Source organism: Dermacentor variabilis, chromosome 5, assembly GCF_050947875.1.
Source record: "Dermacentor variabilis isolate Ectoservices chromosome 5, ASM5094787v1, whole genome shotgun sequence".
NCBI classification, from domain to species: domain Eukaryota; kingdom Metazoa; phylum Arthropoda; class Arachnida; order Ixodida; family Ixodidae; genus Dermacentor; species Dermacentor variabilis.
Genome location: NC_134572.1, coordinates 115,616,033 through 115,637,158, shown reverse-complemented (window position 1 = coordinate 115,637,158; position 21,126 = coordinate 115,616,033). Strand labels below are relative to the sequence as shown.

At 43.1% G+C, this 21,126-nt stretch overlaps 1 protein-coding gene across 3 annotated transcripts in view; it reads left to right on the top strand.

The window, feature by feature from the left end:
- Nucleotides 1-21,126, top strand: part of LOC142583079 (N-chimaerin-like) — a 56,903-nt gene that overhangs the window by 16,355 nt on the left and 19,422 nt on the right. For all 3 annotated transcript variants that reach the window (XM_075693370.1, XM_075693372.1, XM_075693371.1), the window contains 4 exons: nt 5,183-5,356; nt 8,674-8,751; nt 8,877-9,014; nt 16,378-16,483. In XM_075693370.1, coding sequence (XP_075549485.1) covers nt 5,183-5,356; nt 8,674-8,751; nt 8,877-9,014; nt 16,378-16,483 — 496 coding nt within the window. The remainder of the gene's footprint in view (nt 1-5,182; nt 5,357-8,673; nt 8,752-8,876; nt 9,015-16,377; nt 16,484-21,126) is intronic.

Below are 21,126 nucleotides of genomic sequence, written 5' to 3'. Positions count from 1 at the left end.
TCTTGTGGATAAGTTGAGCCACATATCTTGCATATCTCGTCTTTGTTTATTGTTGTTCACGTGCCCTGTTCCTAATTGTAAAGCATGCTTAACCCTTTCAGCACCACACTGTTATCCTGAATTCTGACCACAAACGTCCAAATTATTTTGAAAGACCTCAGTTGCCTGCCAACATGTTTAACTTTCTCTGCCAGCATTAACTCGCTCCTGCTTCATGGATTGTGTTTTGCCATCTGCCAGAGGCAACACAACACACCAAGACGAAACCAGCTCGTCCATGGTATTGCTAGAAAATGAAAAGTATCATCGACGAGCTGAGCTTGTCCTTGGTCATTTTTATCAGAAATGTGTGGATGAACCCAGCTCGTTCAAGGCGCGGAAGGGGAAGGGTCCGGAAGGGTCCAATAGCATTATGCACTCATGCTATTTGGACTCATTTTATCAGTGCCTGTTATACTTTGAATTCTTAATCCTTTCATGAATGAACTGGTCATACCTGAAGTAATGATCAACAATGTTTTTGTATGCAAGTCTGAAAATGCACAAGAATGAGTGGTTGTATATCTACACCACCTCCTGTGTAACCATGATTGCGATTCAGCATCAGCAGGTTACATCATCTATCTACCACTATGCTAAACACTATGGCAGCCCATGATGTGTCGTTTTGTCAATGTGTGGCCGCATAATTTTTCGTCTAAGAGGAAACTTCAGTACCTTGATTTGGGCTAGTTGGTGCATCTTGATGGTTTTCATAAAAAAGCGCTAAAGACGAAGACAAAGTCGAAGGAACACATATGCGCCAGTCCTTTCGTATGTGTTCCTTCGACTTTGTCTTCGTCTTTAGCGTGTTTTTAGGAAACTTCAGCCATGCAAGTTCATAACAAACTTCAGCATACATGTGGCAATACATGCATGAGCTTGAGCAGTGTGCAAAGGTGGCTAAAATATTATAAAGGTGGCTCGACAAGCATTGAAGCTCTTTCTCAGATTGGTTTTTACTAGCAAAATGAACGCACCCATAAATAAACACACAGCCAACTTGGCTCTTTGAAATTAGGATTTTTCCTCCCGTAATAATTGCACTCCCATCCTTGGTCCTTTGCAGTTCCACAAAAAACAGTTGTGCTATAGTTTTGTGGATCCAGGGACAGATCCAGGTGCCTAATTTTTTTTTGGGGGGGGGGGGATTGCACTATTAGCCACACGTCTATAACCAAATAATAATGTTTTGTTTTCAATTGCATCCCTTAGTGCATTTTTCATCAACAATATCTTGCAGACAACCATGTAAGCAGTTATAAAAGAATTATTTGACACTGGTGGGTATGGCCAAACCTTGTAATAGCACGAAAAACTAGATACTGTAAGGAGACGGAAAAGGAAAGTGCAAATCGCACTTAACTTCTTCACTAACAAAAAAGTGTAGGCAAGAAAAACAGTAATGTTTTAAACATTTCATTTAAAATGGTTTTAGAAGTGCAGAAAAAGAAAATATTGAAAATCTTCATTTTCATATGGTACAAATGAGTGTCCACAAATGTGGACATTAGTTGGGAGTATGGTAAAAATAAAAGAAACAGTTTTACCCTTGCAGGCACAAAAAAACATTGCATTTCATGCACCAACCTCTTTGAACCATGCGTCAAGGACTCTCATGCACCAAATACTTTTGTCCTTGCACCACATTGCATTTGCAATTTTACACAGTTTCTGGGAAGAGGCCAAAACCATTTTCTCGTGTTGCTGTCAGGCAGCTAGGCTGCTCTGGTCTCTGGAACTGCTGGTTTACTTTCACACCTTTATTCCCTGGTACCATTTCGATTTGGGTTAGCTCTGGTTTTGGCTACATCCTGCTTCAAAGACAGGAGGGACTGCACCTTTTTTTGTAGTAGGTGCAAAGTTGTTGCCCCACGATATCATTCGACCCACGCATTGCGTACAGCAATGTCGAGAAAATGTGGGAGCATCCTAACAGCCCATTTCCTAGATTTGACCTTCGTCCTACCATATGAAATATACCTGTTGATGAGGTCCATTCCCCTCATCAGTTGATTGTATTCCGATACATTTCCCAGTTGCGGTACTTATTATTATTATTATTTTTCATCCTTCTACCAACACTTACATGAAGACAGACACATATCTGATCTCACACACAAGGGAGGTCGATTCTCCGTGGCTTACTTCGCTGGCATTGGGAAGTTTTGCAGCAGCGCCCTCGGTGCGGTTTGGATTTACTCTTCCAGGCATGAACTTTTTCTCTTGAAGTAAGCAGTCAAAAATCTTCAATGCTGTAAAATATTGATTCATGGAATTATGTGACTGCTGCGCAGTTGTCTCCACAAGCTGTATTCGCGTTGCTCCGCCTAGGCCACTGGCTTTCATGTCATCAGTGAGGACTGTACGTTTCCCAGTGATAAAATAAAATCATGCACTAATGCATCTGGGGAGGTTAAAACAAAATCTGTGAGATAACATGCTACGAAACATGGAAAGAAACGCACCAGATCTCCACACCCACAATTTAGGTCCACAGACAGGACACTGAGTGCTCTACTTTCACAACTTCTGTCCACAAACGTGGACACACTTTCGACATGTATGATAAATGTGAATTTTGGCTTTCAGTGCATTGAAACTTTGTTAAGTGATTCACAAAGGACAGTGCCATAAATTTTACCCCCTCTATTCCATTAAAAAAAATGTTAATTGCGAAAATTTGAAAAGCTTACGCCTTGGTTGCTGCGCGCTATGTGAGCTGGTCGCTGCCAATTTGTTTTATATCAGCCGCTGAAGGTGACTTGTGCTGCCCTCTTTTGGAGCATGTGTAAAGCACGCTCTGTGAGACGAAAGGCATGAGTTTGTATGAAACTGAACGGTGTCGAGATCTATTAATGCTGAAAGGTGACTTGTACCAGTGTGGACCCCTAGCATAGCAGTGCAGAGTAAGAAAGCACGTATCTCTGAGTGAAGGAGGGAGAAGTGAAGGCTCCCTCCTTGCTGCCGTACTGATGGCCCCGCTTATTTAAACTTATTTATTTATTTATTTATTGGAGGTGGAGAGGAATCAATTAGCTCGCTTTCACAAGGGCAACGGTTGCATTAGCGAGTTTCGCCCCTAACAAAAAAGGCAGATGTGAGGGGTGCTTTGCTTGCCCTGGGTCATGATAGTCACCGCAGTGGCATAAAAAATTCCACGTGCCGAAAAATCGCTGTCGAGAAAAATGGAAGTGGGGAGGGGGTTTAGCTAGTGACCTTGGGGGCAGGGGTGAGGTGACCCATCCCCTTCTGGATCTGCCATTGCCTGGATCACTTGTTCTGGCTGACAGGGATAGTGCATACCACTGAGAGCCATTTCTCAGACAAAAAAAAATTAATGCTTTCCATCATGGTACCAGTGCAAAAGCCAGTAAAAAAAACACACAGACAGTTCCACAGCTAGTAGCGAGTCAATTGGTGAGCTGTACATTAGCCCTATTTTTAAAGTGAAGCATTCCTTGCCTAACTTTCCGCTATTCGGTGTGCCATGGTGGTGGTAGTGGTGGTCACTGGATGTTTCGCCAAGTAGGAGCTTTAGTGGAAACAGTTCAAAATAAGACGACGTAAGAAAGGGACAGACAACCGCGCTGGTATATTGCGCTGGCGTTGTTTCCACTCGAGTCATGAGCTAACCAGCCCAAATGTGTACGCTTCTGGAGTGGAAACTGTCATCACTGGGGATACTTTCACGAGATTTCGTGTGTCTCAGCATTGGACGCATTGGCGTTTACCATGGAGGGAGGAAATAAACTTCTCCATGACGTATACATTCTACAGCATTTCTAACACTGTGTCAGGAACACCTTCAGCTGTCTAGCCAACACTTCATTTGCCAAGTCATGTGAAACCTTGTGTGTTAGCATCACGGAAAGGAATCTCTAGAGAATATCGCCTCTAAATAAACTTACCTTTGCTCTCCAAGTTGCGCAGCTGTGGCTGATGACCGTTACAGGGATGCATTCATCGCCTAAATACACTACATGTTTCTTATTGTGATGCGCTGTTTTGTCTTGCTGGATCATCAAACCTTTGCTTACACTGATTCCCACAGTGCATAGTATCTGCTTAATTTTTTTTATAGTTAAAAAATTAAAATTAATATATGGGGTTCTATGTGCCAAAACCACTTTCTGATTATGAGGTACGCCACAGTGGGAGACTCCATAAATTTGGACCACCTGGGGTTCTTTAACGTGCTCCTAAATCTAAGTACACGGGTGTTTTCATATTTCGCCCCCATTGAAATGCTGCCGCTATGACCTCGTCGTGACCTCGTGCTTAGCAGCCCTACACCATAGCCACTAAGCAACCACGGCGGGTTTTCTTTATACTTCACAGCTGACCGTTCAATGACAGCATTGTCTTTTACTCTTTTCTGCCGAAAGTTGTTTTGCTGTGGGTGGTGGGCCATAATTCCAGTTATATGGCCGGCTTTAAGTCAAAGGCCGTGGAGTATGGCCTGGAACATCGGAATTGTGCTGCCAAAAGGCATTTCAGCATTGATGAATTCCATGCTTGCTATGGCAGAAGCAGCACAACAAGCTGCTCACTACAAATTCGATGTGTTGCATGCAAGCACACAATTTTGTACTGATAAAAGACCAATGAGAGTGAACTTGAAGACAAGGAAACACAGAAAAAGTGCTTGCATATTGACAACTAGCCATGCACAGTGTCTCAGCATCTGGTCTGTGGCTTCTGCTGCTTGACTCAATGCCTTGGTTTCAACTTGCAGCCATAGTGGCTGCATTTTTAGAGAAATACTTAACTGCCAATTTCCTTACATTTTAATGCATATTAGGAACTTGGAAGTTTTCAAAGTAATAGTACAGAGCCACTACAGTATTCTGCACACTGTAGTTGTCAGCATAAGCAGGGCGCTAAATTGAACTGGGTGCCACATCTCTATAGATAGAACAAAACAGTGCAAATGTAGAACTCAAGAAATGCTGCCATTCTGTGCCATTCTTACTGGGTGTCACCTTACAATTGTTGTCTTTCTTCTCATTTAGCCTAGTCATATGTGCTTCGGGCATTGCTACCAGCTAGAGCAAAACTGGTTTCTTTTGGTTTCCACTTGGCTGTGAAAATTTTTCCACAGCAAGCAAGAAGTAATAATCCTGCAATGCTCTCTTTGCAGACTGTGGCTTCAGTGCACACAATCGGTGTTCAGAGAAAGTGCCAAATGACTGCTTGCCAGACACCAAGTATGTCAAGCGGGTCTTTGGGGTGGACCTGACTACCCTGGTAAAAGCACACAATACCCCTAGACCGTTCGTTTTGGATATGTGTATCAAGGAGATTGAGCAGAGAGGTGAGCCCTGTGAATCCTTTGCCATGTACGGTACCTAGGATGCTTTTCTGACTCCTTTTAGGATGCTCTTCTGACTCTTCTGAAGCAACAGTAGATGGTCATTATAGCTAAATATTGAGTCAAGCCAAAGTGCAGTCAATGTGTGTTAATTTCACGCTTGATCGGACTGATGAAATGGATCAGACTATCCTGCAGGTTGAATTAAGCAAAGATCATAAAAAAAAAGCCAGAATACACCGCTGCTTCATTGGACACTGCAGCCGAATCTTAATAATTTGCTCCTAGTTACATTAAAAAATAAAATAATTCAGACTCGTCCTCTAGTGCTGGCAAGTGTATGCATTCTTCATGGCGGGTAACTCTTGTTAATTTGGACATATTTAGCCACCCACCGGTTTATTCGGAGAACCCTTAGAATGCGCTGAGCGTGGAGCACCGCAAATATGCAACGCATAAGAGCTAAATCGCTGTTAGCGTCCAGTAGAAACTAAGCAGTGGAATCCGTATCGCTATAGTCATCAGCGCGAACTGTTCAAGAACAACAGGTCGTCTAGCAACAACGGGCGCACTCCTCTGTCTCGGAAGCCATGCTTTACTGCCGCACATGATTTGCGTAAGCCACGTGCCTTCTGAACTGCTTGCTTGCCATTCATTATCACGTCGATGGCAATAACAGATCCGTCTTGTGGCGAGCAGTAGTTTTAGTTTGCCTCAGTGTAAGGCACGCGCGATGTTACACGCACATGAAAAGCCGTCAAGAATGAAGCATTATTATACTGTGGCCTGCACGCTGGTGTACATCAAACCTGCCGGCTACATTGCGATAGATCGATCATCTGTTGCCAACCAGCTCACTGGTGAAAGAATAATCGGTAGCCTGACAAGTACACCTACCCAAATGAAAAGATAAGCCTTGCGTCGCGGTCGCACATGAAGGTACTTGCCAGGCCATAGCCGTTGTGAGTGCTTTACAGCTTCCGCGCTGATTTTGTACGTAATAGAAGCAGAGGTCACAGATCTGTTCAGTAGGTAAAGGCAAATTGGTGTAGTAAGCATATGTCTGTTGTTTTATGGATACATTCGTTAATTCGACATTAGGTTATTTAAACTTATTTCAGGCATTCTTCCGGTTTTGGGAAATACGAATTAACAAGCTTTTACTGTACTTTCCTGATTTACCCTTGAATTTAACATGCATCTGATATTAATGTGTTCAAAATAAAAAAATAAGAAAGCAATGACATTAGAGCTCCTTACAAAGTAGAAGCTTAATGTGCACCCGATTTTTTAACAACGAAATCTAACGATGCCTCTGGTTCTGGCAATCAGAAAACGATGAAAGCAGCAAACTTTATCTTCACAGAATGGAAATTTATTTACATTTCATCTCTGTCATCCTCACTCTCATACGGCACTTTATCTCAGCCTATAGAGAACTATGGGTTGTCTTTTGTAGGGCCCAGTGCATATTTGATAGTCTGCCTTTATCAAACAACTCCACAACAGTTGCAAACAGGATGGTGGTTCTTGCCTAGTGTGACCACTTTGCTAATTTGTCCGGTGATGCGTGCAATTCCCTAGAATGCCAAAAGCATGTGGTGTGAATTGTTGCTGCTTGCTTAGCAAGCAATACTTACTTGCTAAGCAGATAAAAGAAATACAATTAAATACAATAAAATAAATACTAATGTTTCTTCTGAATGAGCTTTTGTAATCAAGTACTGAAAGCGGTGTGTCGTGACCTTGTCATATGAGAACTTGTTTTGTTGCCATACTGCAATGGCTATGGCAATGCCACTCTCTAGGCTGGCGCTGATGGTAAGCTGTTTTGTCGCACACATAGCAAAGATTGTTTTGGTTTCATATCTGACTGCACCGTGCATGTTATGTGGCCAAGGCCAATTTCAGAATTGAAATAAAGAAAGTTTGGGCCCATAAAGATAGATGTATGGGTGCCAGCTGAGACTTTCAGTTAAAATTGAACTACCACATTTCTCAATTCTAACACACCTTCTATTGTAATGCACAGCTGTTTTCCGTGACTAAAAAAAGAAGGAAAAATAATCACCCTCGGTTGTAATGCACACACGTTTGCTGCAACCTAAAAGAAAGAAAGGTCCTTTACAGTACTGCACACCTCATTCTTTCATACAGGAATACAACTTTCTTTCATTTGGAAAAACAAAGATTTACTCCCAATATACTAATGTTACGATAAATTTAAGAAGTCCCAGATTTTGCCGAAAGGCAAAGCATCGATTACGATAGCAAATTAGTAGACAGCTATACGAAAAGTAAGGATGGTAGTTTTATCGGCCGTACAAACTTTTAAACATTCGCTTACTAACTAAATAAACAAGCATGGTGTCACGCGCGCACAAGCAAACATGAGCACGTCTCACACAAGGACCGCGGAAACTCTTTATCAAAACGCTTGAGTGCAGAACTGCAGTAGCAGGAGCGAGCGAATTGACCTTTGTGTGGCCTCTCGCTTCAACGGGCACTAAGCTATGAGAACACAGCGCGGTGCTCCTAGATGCTTAGACTCTGTCTCCATTGCAGATCGCTTTCAATATAGGGACCGTGCGACCATGCCGTATGTAGCAGCCACCAGAGTAGAAAGCTTCTCCTGTTTGCGCCAGTCCCATGCACAAGTTTGTGGAACTCCAAACACGTGTGATACGGCCCCATTTCAGTCCGCCTCCGCACACGTGATCATTTTCCTTGTAATTGCGGCAACGTGATGAACTTGGCATGTCTTTGCAGTCAGCACTTCCATGCTGATAGAGCAAATGCAGAAAATGGAAAGACCGGGAAGACAGATGGTGCAATAACCTAAGAACACATACTACAGCACATGGAGGAAGCTACAGCAGCCAGGCTCAAAGCACGTGCGAGGGGGACATTTTGAAATGCTGATGGCGATATGGTAATGCAGATTTAGGGTCGTACTCGATTCTAACGTGCACGCAATCTTTGAACCCATTTTATTGGAAAAAAAGGGCACATTAGATTCGAGTAAATGCGGTAACTGAAATGTCAAATTAACATAAGTATACGGCACTTCAAATTGCTCTGAAGCAATACGTGCAGCAAGTGCCCCACTGAGCACTACAGCTTCCTCGGTGAGCAAAGACATTCTTCAAGTGCTATGTTATATATGTACACTTATATTTCTCGCCTTGCGTAAATAAGTTGCATGCAAAGCACAGTGTGGTTTAAAGCCTGGCAAAAGAAGGAATGGTCAGTGCTCTGTGAACTTGTGTTTCATTTGTGTAAGCACATTTAAGGAAAATTGCTTTTTCTATTTCTTGCAGGCTTAGATACGGAAGGCATTTATCGTGTATCTGGATTTAGTGATGAAATAGAAGCCTTGAGGATGTCATTTGAGAAAGGTAATAATTGATTTTACTATATAGATTTTCTCATTTCTTTGTTGTTAGTATTTGATGTAGTTGTGTGAGTAAACATACCTTTATTATGCAAACTCTGTTATCAACATTTTCCTGGTTTGCTACAGATGGAGAAAGTGCACCATTGAGTGCATCAGCATATGAAGACGTCCATGTAGTGGCAGGGGCCCTAAAACTGTTTCTGAGGTTGCTACCAATACCCCTGATCACCTTCGACAGCTATACAAAGTTTTTTGATGCAGTCAGTAAGTGCACATCATTTACTTTTCAACTTTGTTTTTCATGTGGACGCCTAAGTACCCAGTTCTCAAACCATATACATAATGTTGAAACTGCTTGTGTAAAGCACAATCGTTGCAGTCTCTGACTGATGATTTGCACAAGAATATTTCTACGTTCTCAATTATTCAGACAGCTTTGGGGTACCACTAGAGGCCCCATAGACGTAATGCATAAGGAGGAAAAAAACTTTTGACATCTTGCAGTCTGCCATTTAATATTTCAGACTCCACCTGCACATTTGCATGCCAGCACAGCTTACTGAAACATGCAGAAAAAGTACTTGTTTTTATGTTACCTGCACCTCCTCGAAATCAAAAGTAACAGCACCTGACTGATCACCAACCACACCCAAATTGCAGAACATACCAAGTCAAGCAGTTCAAGGCCACTTTTGTATGTTTGTTGTTTGTGCATCCCATGCATCCAGCGTTTGTTTCCTTAATGTGTAAAATAATGAAATGGCTTCAGGTGACTTCTTTGAATGCTGTTATAATTTCTTTTTGTTCGGAATTGTCACGAAGCTTCGGATGACACCATCTCTGCCCTCAACGTTTGCTCTGATGCAGGTGGTGATGCAGCAAAAGAAGTTTAGTATAGTTTGCTGTTGGGCTGGTTGGCACATATTTCTAAATTGAAAACCAACGCCAGGAAAGGGAGCAAACTTTCTTGTCTTGTTTCATGGCACTGTCATTAAATTTAGAAATCGATAGAAGTTCCAGACAATGACTTGCAAAGAAACGTCCTATCATTTGGCTATAGCAGCATGGTTGCCATCTGTTCTAGTTGCAAGGGGATTAAGGTTTTAGTGCTTGCATGGACTCTACTTTTGTCTATCTGTACTGACAGCATGACAGTGGTTGGAATGCAGATTGAACAGGTTGCATGCAGGGGTATGTGTGTGTAGCAATGCATTTACAAGCTTTTTCTGTCCACTTGTGGAAAAAATGCACATTTTCTGGTTAATCCATTATTTGAGACATTTAGGCCACCCTTGTCGGGTCCTAATTATTGGTTAGCCACTAGTCATAATTTAGTTCAAGAAGCAAAGTATGATGAAAGAAGACATAGATATTAGTGCAAATACAGTGGAACCCCAGTTACTCGACTTTTTTGGAAACACGTCAAAACGTCATGTAATCCGAGCGTCAACTAATCCGACCAACAAAATTTAAGACTATAGTTGATGGATTCGCATGAAACAGTTGTGAAGAGCTTCAATTTAAGCTATAAACTAATACCTGCAGTATTCAAAAGCCAAAATTTCCAAAAATGCAGATGCTAGAAGAATACTGCATTGCAGGTGGCAATCATGTTTTATTGGAGAGATTTAGCATACTACAACATTATATTCTCATTTACAGACTTTAAAGGGGCCCTGAACAGCTTTCTATCGAAGTGGAAAAAGGCATTTGAGGTGAAAACAAGCTACTTCAGAAATACTTTGCCGCAAAAAGTAGTTATATGCGCTCAGCATAAGTAGAGTTATTGGCAGTCAAACACGGCCTCCGCTGAGCTCTCGTTTTCTCTTCAGTGCCTTGCACTGCGAAGATGTTGCGGCAAAGGCACTGTGGCGCAGTGGGGCGCGCCCACGACGCTCCACCTTCTAAATGTCACCTTGGCGCGCAGTTCAAATTTCATTTTGGATGTTAATGTAGATGCCACGACTTCCGTCTTTGGTGCCTACGACATGCTAAACATAAGTCAAACGCAGTTGTCCTCAGCGAGCCGCTGGGTGCTTAGCCAGTGAACACGTGGCGGCACTGCGAGGTGGCTGCAGTATCTATGCCATGTAGCCGACTGCAGCTTGATGTCAGCTATCGGCCAATAGCAGCCATCTAAGAAAATGATGAAATAGTGCGTTTAGAAGAGAGTGAGGACTGGGCCTTCCGTTGAAAGGAGAGCGTTTGAGAGAAAGGTGACTTCGCGATCTGCTTGCGAGCTCCATGCACCACGTACGACAGCAAAACTTGGCTGAGGTGTTCACAGCAGCGTTTGCTACCCATGGACTATGTTATTTCACCAAGCTCAAGGCGCGGTTCAGGGCCTCTTCAGAAAGATCTATCAATTTCTAATAGACTTTCTTGGAGGCATACAGCAAGAGCTGTTTTTCAAGCGCAGCAACGTCCATTAGAACGTCACCTACAGTGGCGTCCACCTGCATAGACAAATCTCTGAACGCTGTTGATGCCGTATAGACTCGTGTAACGGCCGCACCCCTAGCTTGGCAGCCCCAAATTTGTGCAAAAACGTTTCCAGCGGAGAAACAATCGTGTTCAATATCCTGATGCCACGCATATGCATCAGTGAATTTTCGTGCACTGAGTATTTCCACATGCCACTACTAGATGATGAGAGCCACCTAGTAGCGGCACATAGTACCTAGAGCCATCTAGTAGCAGCCCTTAGACATGACCAAACCAAATGGTTTGGTCCCATGTCGGAACTGCACCTTGTCAAAATTGGGGAAAAACAGTGCGGCTCTTAGATGAATCTATACAGTATGCAGCACATTCGCGAACGTAGGCGCAAGCAAGCAATCAAAGAGACATCTGTGGCATCATGCTAGTTCGAAGTGACAGCCAGCAGTGTCTGCATGATACGACGACCCCCATGAGACCAAAAGCCCAACGACGGATGCTTGAGAAGACTTGTGTGCTGCATGGACAAAATGGGCTCCGAAATGCACATGGGAGGGAACATGCGTATCTGATACGATCTACATGCCTTTCGGTGGCTAATTGGTTTGATCATCGCACACGCTTTTATGCTTTCTATTCGTGCTAGGGCAATATTCTTGGGTGATCGTTTAGCGCCGCTCCTTCGCAGCACCGTCCTCACGTGTCTGCTCTTTGGTTCGCAATGTTGAGCGGGTTGTCATATGAGATGAGGTATGCGTGTACTTGTGTCGTTAAATTGAAGTTTTCAAGGCATTGCCTTTATTGGGAGTTTGCAGGAACTGCGCTAATCCCTCATAAAAGCTGGCATGTCGAAGAATCATGGGTCATATAAACTGGGTTCCACTGCATCTGTATTAGGGCTCATGCAAATATCTGTAAAGTTGGGACAGCATTCAAATATAAAAACTGGCTTGGCCTTATAAATCTTAGCCTTGTGGTAAAGGTTGTTTCACGTGCTGTGGTTTTCCACATACCAACCTTTATGCAACTCTGCAACAGAATTCTTACCTAGTTGCTTGCATAGTTCCATGTTGCAGTTATCGCAATCGCCTTCTTTCTAGAACATTTCTCTTTCTGAAAATTAATGGCACCATCAAAATGCATTACAGTCAGATTTCTTCATAACTCATGTTCCTCATTTTTGAATTAGTACCTGATAAAATTTGAAAAATGCACACAGGTAAAAAAATGCAATTTGGATTCATTCAAAAGTTGAATTTAGCGAAGCTGACTAGTAAACTTTGAATTATCCAGCTAAGGCCAAATTTGAGATCGACATAACGGAAGTTTGGGCCCATAGAAATGTATGGGTGCCAGCTGGGACCTTTGGTCGATATTGAATGAGCCAGAATGTAGAATTAACCGTAGTTGAGTTAACTGGAGTTGAATTAATGGATGTCTTGTGTGGAAACTAGGCCTGTTTCTTTGTTTTGTGCCTGCAGGTAGAGCTAGGTTGATGGAATGTTGCATTTGTGACAACCTGTGGCATGGGCTGTGTGGCTTAATTGTAGGCAAGCAAAAGCAAAAGTGATGTTATTAACAGCTCCCAAGTATACTCGGAGCAGCTTCCGAGAAAAGTGGTGCGGTACTGTGCAGCATTCTTCTTGAATCGCAACAGACCAGTGAGTCATTCTAGTACCACGCTCGGAATGTGAACACAAACATGAAAGCGAAACTGCTGGCAGTGTTCGACACATTTGAGCAATAGCTTTCTGCCATTGTGGCATGTGGCATGTTGTACCACTGTGGCATGGCAGTAGTATACCGTGCTGGCGATCTTGGAACATCAGGGGTATGCTGTTGAAGAAAGCACTGAGCACCTAGCTTTTTCAAGGATGCATGCTCGAGACAGGCCCTTCCTTTGACATACATTTGAATCTCATTAAAAGAAAGTAGCAGCCGACACAAAAGTAGCCTTGTTACCCTATATCCGATATTCTTTATGAGCGTAAAATATTTACACAATACCATGGGTAAGAAAAAGTTTTCAAATTAGTATGTTATTGTACATGATAATTCATTCTATCCGTGTTCATTATATTGATGTTTTACTTTACTGCATTAGAAATAGAGGCATTTCATGCATACAGTGCAAACATCGAAAAGGCTTTTTGATAATACATTCCACAAATGGGAAAGAGCATGCTGCAATAACTGATTTCGGTGTTGGTAAAAGAAATGTACACTAAAACTCAGTTAACTTGGACCTGTAGATATTGGAAAAGATTTTGAGATAAACGGAGTTTCAACATAGCCGAAATTATGAGACTGGAAGCCCACTGACAACACATGGACCACAGGAAGCCTTTCCAAGATTGTGCCAATAATATTCTCAAGCACTTTCATGTTCCTAGTCACTGGACATGCCGGCATCTATGGGCAACAGCTTTACTGGTGCTGTGCTGAGACAGTGTATATAATTTCTGATCTCATTGAATTGCTGTGGGCTCGCATGCTGGCTTGTTTTGGGCGCAGCGGTGTGGACTGACCATGCCTTCTCAGAAGTGCCAATTGTTTTGCTCATGGTCATGATTAATACACTGTGACCACTTTCATGCATAGCTGAGTGTCCCAATAAGAAGAAAAAGAAATGACCATGACTCCCAGCTCCCAGTTCATGCATCAACTGGCCTGTGAGCTTGCGCTAATGCTTCCAGCTCACTGCTGCTGCATGTGTGTACATGAGTGGTGATAGACATACGTTAAAGTGGGGCAAAAGAATTAATAAATAAGTGGTGATAGACAGAAAGAAGGGTGCAAGTTGGAATCCCAGCCCTGTGCAGCATCTGGCTTGGCTAGTGACCTCGGCACAATTGTTTGCTGTGGCCAGTTGAAAAGCAAGTTGAAGCAAAGCTGCTCCGTTGCTCTTCCGTAATATTTTCGAAGTCAATATTTTGAAATATCTAGAGTCCAGCAAAAAATATTTTGGGAAGGAGTCAGATGGAATGATGGAATTAGAAAAAATGAATGACATCTATAGAACAACAAAGGCGGTATGACGATGACGGCAGGACCACAATGACATGACAGTTCTTAAATTATGACAATGGCATAATGATTCCAGAGTGATAATGACAACATGAGGACAATGCAATGACAACGAGTGTATGATGATGAGGTTGTGACGATGACAGTATAGCGCCAACCGGATGACACCGGAATAATGACGGGGGCGACCACAATGGCATGATGAAGATAGTTTGACAACGGATGTATGATAACGACTGTCTGATGATGATGCAATAATAATGGTGGCATTACAATGGCAGCATAATCACCAATTAATGATAGCATAATTACGATAGAATGATGAAGAAGGAATGACATCGATGGAATGATGATGGCGATATGACGACGACGGCATGAAAACATTTGGATGACATTACTGCAATGATGACGATGGTAAAATGATAACATTACAACGACGGCTCTATGACAATGGTAGGATAAGGACTGTGTAAAGACAATGGTGTGATGATGACATGGAGAGAGTCGGATGATCTTAAAAATGTGATGACAGTATAACAACGAATGCATACGGTCATGGCATGACCATGGTACGAAGACAAAGCGTTGATGAATAGTGTATGATGGCAGTGGGATGACAACCAGTGTATGACGACAATAGCGTATCATAAATCCTGTATGACGACGACGGCATGACGAGAGTTAGATGACGAAACTGGTGTGACTATAGAACGATGACGACAGCGTGATGACAGTCAGATGATAAAGCTGAAATGACGATGATGAAATGACTACGACGGAATCACAACCATGAAAACACATACCTAGTGGCTTAAGCTATGAAACAACCTGGGCCACTAGGTTGGCGTAGAAAGCGTGACAATGACATGAAGAGATTCAGATCATGAAGCCGGAATGGCGACGATGGAATGGCCACAATGGCATCACAACCACGAGCACATACCAAGTGGACCAAGCTGGTAGACAACTTAGTCCACTGGGTCGATGTAAGAGGATAGATAGATAGATGGATGGACGGACGGACCGTGTGACGATGATGGCATGACAACAAAGGTATTACAACAACTCTGACTACAACAGCATGATGAGAATTGGATGGAGTTAGAATGACGATGATAGAACAACCGCCAAGGCATGACGACGATGGCAAGGCAATGGTATGAAGACAATTGGATGACGATGAGTGTATGACGACAATAGCGTAACGACAACTGTATGGCAAAGCCTGTATGACAATGATGGCATGATGTCAGGTGATTGACGAAGCTGGGATGATAATGTTGCGACGACCATGGTGGCATTACCACCACAAGCACATACCTAGTGGCCCACTGGGTCGGCGTAGAAGTTTTGACAACAACTGCATGACAACAGGTGACAAAGCTGAAATGACAACGATGGAACGACCATGACGGCATCACGACCATGAGCACATGCCTAGTGGTAGAAGCTGTTACACAACTTTGGTTACTGGGTTGGCGGAAGAGGCTAAACAGACAGACGGACAGACACAGACAGACTCAAAATGCCTAAAGTAGGCAAAGAATGCTAATCACAATAATAAAAGGAAGAAATGCCAAGGGTAGAAAAACGCAGTTGAGGCTGGCAGAGAACTAGGTGGTTTGATGAAATCGGGAAGATTGCAGGCATAGGATCAAGTCAGCTGGCACAAGGCAAAGGTAGTTGGAAACCATTGGGAGAGGCCTTCGTCTTGCAATGGACGTAAAATGTGCAGATGATGACAGTGACTAATTGAATATAAAGCATGGTCAACGAAATCTTAGATTTGCTTCATTATATCCGATAATTCATTATATTCATGTTTGTTATATCAAAGTTTGGCTGTACTTGGTTCTTACTGATTGTGCAGTGTTAATAGATGCAAATGTGTCAATTAGTATCACACATCAGGAGCACTCGGGCTCTCACAGTTACAGGTCAGTGGCAATGCATGGTTTTACTAGGTGCACCAGGAAGGTCAGAACAACATTTCAGCATTTTCAGTTCTAGTTGCATGAAATTTGTGTGGATATTTGTAGCTTATTGTAGACTGTTTCTGCCATCAGAAATTCAGGTTGCTCTGCCCATGCTATAGTGTGTGTGGACTTGTTAAACATGCAGTGCTTCCATGTAGATTATCTTTTTTTGATCCTTTTCCTAGAGAGCAACAAAGTCGAGGAGAAGCTTGAAGCCATGAAGGAAGCAGTAAAGTCACTGCCACCTGCTCACTATCAGTCATTGAAGTATCTCATGAGTCATTTGCAAAGGTACTGCACGTTTCTTCATTTGCTTGTATTGTGCATCTTTTTTCCCATATACCGTATTTACTTGATTGTAACGTGCCCTCAGTTGTAAAGTGCACCCGTTTGCCGTGACCAAAAAATTTTAAAAATGATAACCTCGATTGTAACACGTGCCTGTTTTCCATGCCCCCCCCCAAAAAAAACAAACAAAAAGAGTACAATACTGTGCACCTCGTGCTTTCATATAGAAATACTATTTTCTCTCATTTGGAAAAAACAGGTATCTTCCCAATACACTAAAGTTGCGATGAATAAAAACACAAATGGAAGCGACGCACCTTGCCGCCAAGATTTCCACTGCGCCGATACGAGTCGCGTGGGTCAACAGATATCACTCGTCATCGCTGTCAGACAACTCCTTATCGCTATCAACAGAGTAAATAATTTCATCCTCGGTGCCGTCCATGGCATTCGAAATCCCGCACTTTTTAAAGACCTTGTTGACCATGGCAAACGGGATCGTGCACCATGCATCTTTCACCCATCTAGGAAAGTCCTGCAGCGAGGCACACTTCATTTTATTGGCGGCTGTGAATTCGTGGCAGCCACTGACAAGCCATTCGGTGTAGAGTGCCTGAATTTTATCTTTCACTGGCTTGTTCAAACAAACATCAAACAGCTGGAGCTGCGATGTCATGCCCTCGGGTATCACGACAAGGTCGGTGTTGCATGCAGCCAGCTTGTCCTTGATGCGCTGGTCAAGGTGGCACTTGAAAGCGTCGAGCACAAGCATCCCACGCAGACCCAAACTGCCACTGGGTCTCTTCCGCCAAACATTATCAATCCAGTCAGCGACCAAGTCCGTGGTCATTTTCATTTGCACGCACAATCACGTCACTTGGAAACACACTTCCTTTCAGGAGCGTCTTTCATCTGAAGATAAGATACGGGGGCAGCTTATGCCCATCCACAGTGCAACAAAGCATTGCGTTGACTGGTTTTTTTGTGGCCGGAAGACAAAACGCGCACTTGCTTCACCCCCTTCTTTTCAACGATTGTGGTGGCAGGCATGTCAAAGTAGAGTGGCGTCTAATCGGCGTTTCCAATCTGTCTGAAGTGGTACCCGTTTCTATGGCACAACTACAAAACGTCCCGCCGAAAACTGTGCAATTTCTCTTCATATTCTTCAGGCAACTTTTGCCATATTCCTATCCGCCTTCGAAGAGAAAAGCCTTTTCTTTTCATAAAATTTGATAACCAGCATTTCCTCACTTTGAAGTCACTCCACATTAGCTCTTTCTGTAGGGCTAATTGCTTCGCCCGTACTTTGAGCAAATCGGTTGTCACAGGCCGCTGTGTCACTTGCTGCTCTTGCACGTATTCCGCGAGCAGCTCTTCTATTTCGGTGAAGCGGCCCTGCTTCGGTCCACTGAAACCCTTCCATGTTGCTTTGCTGGCGAAAATATTCTCTTTCTGTTTGCGCCAGTCCTGCATGCAAGTTTTGGGAACTCCGAATGCCCGTGATGCGGCCCAATTTTTGTCTGTCTCCGTGCACATGGTAACTTTCGTTTTAAATGTGGCATCGTGGTGGACTCGGCGTGTATTCGCAGTCGGCGCTTTCATGCTGATTGAATAAATGCAGAAAATGGGAAGGCAGGCGGTAGGCTAGGGTACACCAGTGCCTGGCTACACGTACAACATGGAGGTATGCACATGAAGGAAGCTATGGCAGCTAGGTTAGAAGCGTGTATGAGGCAGCCATTTTTTTGAATGCCGATGGCAATATGGTAACACATATTTAGGGTCATACTCGATTCTAACGTGCATGCAATTTTTGGACCCGTTTTACCGGAAAAAAGTGCGCGTTAGATTAGAATAAATACAGTATGTACATTATTGTGGGTCCGTGTGGTGAAACTGAAAACTATTCAGTTTTGCAGTGCAACATAAGCTTTTGCTTCAGTCTAATATTTCATTTAATTTTTGTTTCATATGTGCATGTTGGGTGTGTATGTGCATTTCTTCTTTTTTTACTTGAGCATATTTTTGAAAGATCACCGATCTCGGCACAGTTTAATTGTAATGTTGACTTTGCTGGTTACGAATTTTCACAAAATAATGGTTTTACCTTACATAATCACTTCACGACACATGTTACAACTGCCAAATTGAAGCTGCATTGCGATAGAGGTCATGTTCCTTGCAGGGATACATTATGATCTCATGTGGCCTAACACCTGTTTTTCCTACATGGCTCTCGCATCCCCTGATATTTTCCTTATCTGCATGACAAACGCGTGATGGTGGGAGTCGGTGTTTGATATAGTTACGTTGCTATATTGAAAGATCGAACAGGTACTATTTTGATGATGCCTCTCTATGGCACAAGTAGCTCAGATGTGTGAGGGCATTGATTCCTTCTCTTTGGCTTTGGGACACCAGTGCACATGGACTGATTGTGCTTTTGTTAGTGAGCTTCTCAGGATTTTCCCATATGTTGTTTCCCATGTGATGTTATACAGTTTTTTCATTTGCTTCCTGAAATTTGTATCCAGGGCCCTGTTTCCTCCTGCTTGCATGTGCGAGCACAGTCTCACACACACACACTCACATATACACATTGGGCCTCTTTCATTATCCACCCCTGACAGTCCCAGACTGACTGAGGCAGGGCTTTCAGCGAAAGAGCGTTGCATATGCACTGTCTGAACAGCCCAGAACTGGTGAGGATGGATAATCGAGACACCCATTGTCACATTTAGGCAGGAATTTTATGCTTGTTTAAGCACATCATTCTCAAAAAAACGAGGCTTGGAGAAATTTCTTTCTGCTTCTTGCACTACCAGTGATGTTTAGATAGGCACAAAAGACAATTTTTACTTTCTATATTTGCTTCCAAAAAGTGTGTCCAGATATGTTATCCCACATTTCACAAGCTTTACAAGCTATGTGCATGTTTCTCAAAAAGCACTGTTTCTAAAATGGCCGCTTGAGCTAGCTTCCTGTGCTTCTGGTGACACATTAATGCAGTTAACTTCCATTAATTAGACCTAAATGAGAATGACAGAATTGACCATATTATAGAGTGAGTTAAAATAAAGGAAAATACATAGAGTCTTCCTCTTAGGGAGACTCTACAAGCCCATTGCAGCTTCACTGAGGAGCAATAACCCAACTCTAAGATGCCTCGAATCTGATGCACCTTTTGTTTTTATGTTCATCATCATCATCATCATCAGCCTAGTTACGCCCACTGCAGGGCAAAGGCCTCTCCCATACTTCTCCAACTACCCCGGTCATGTACTAATTGTGGCCATGTTGTCCCTGCAAACGTCTTAATGTCATCCGCCCACCTAACTTTCTGCCGCCCCCTGCTACGCATCCCTTCCCTTGGAATCCAGTCCGTAACCCTTAGTGACCATCGGTTATCTTCCCTCCTCATTACATGTCCGGCCCATGCCCATTTCTTTTTCTTGATTTCAACTAAGATGTCGTTTACCCGCGTTTGTTGCCTCACCCAATCTGCTCTTTTCTTATCCCTTAATGTCACACCCATCATTCACTCTTTCCATAGCTCGTTGCGTCGTCCTCAATTTCAGCAGAACCCTTTTCGTAAGTCTCCAGGTTTCTGCCCCATATGTGAGTACTGGTAACACACAGCTGTTATACACTTTCCTTTTGAGGGATAGTGGCATCCTGCTGTTCATGATTTGAGAATGCCTGCCAAACGCACCCCAGCCCATTCTTATTCTTCTGGTTATTTCAGTCTCATGATCCGGATCCGTGGTCACTACCTGCCCTAAGTAGATGTAGTCCCTTACCCCTTCCAGTGCTTCGCTACCTATCGTGAACTGCTGTTCTCTTCCGAGCCTGTTAAACATTACTTTAGTTTTCTGCAGATTAATTTTCAGACCCACCCTTCTGCTTTGCCTCTCCAGGTCAGTGAGCATGCATTGCAATTGGTCTCCTGAGTTACTAAGCAAGGCAATATCATCAGCGAATCGCAAGTTGCTAAGGTATTCTCCATCAACTTTTATCCCCAATTCTTCCCACTCCAGGCCTCTGAATACCTCCTGTAAACATGCTGTGAATAGCATTGGAGATATCGTATCTCCCTGTCTGACGCCTTTCTTTATAGGGATTTTGTTGCTTTCTTTGTGGAGGACTACGGTGGCTGTGGAGCCGCTATAGATATCTTCCAGTATCTTTACATATGGCTCATCTACACCCTGATTCCGTAATGCCTCCATGACTGCTGAGGTTTCGACTGAATCAAACGCTTTCTCGTAATCAATGAAAGCTATATATAACGGTTGGTTATATTCTGCACATTTCTCTATCACTTGATTGATAGTGTGAATATGGTCTATTGTTGAGTAGCCTTTACGGAATCCTGCCTGGTCCTTTGGTTGACAGAAGTCTAAGGTGTTCCTGATTCTATTTGCGATTACCTTAGTAAATACTTTGTAGGCAACGGACAGTAAGCTGATCGGTCTTTAATTTTTCAAGTCTTTGGCGTCCCCTTTCTTATGGATTAGGATTATGTTAGCGTTCTTCCAAGATTCCGGTACGCTCGAGGTTATGAGGCATTGCGTATACAGGGTGGCCAGTTTCTCTAGAACAATCTGACCACCATCCTTCAACAAATCTGCTGTTACCTGATCCTC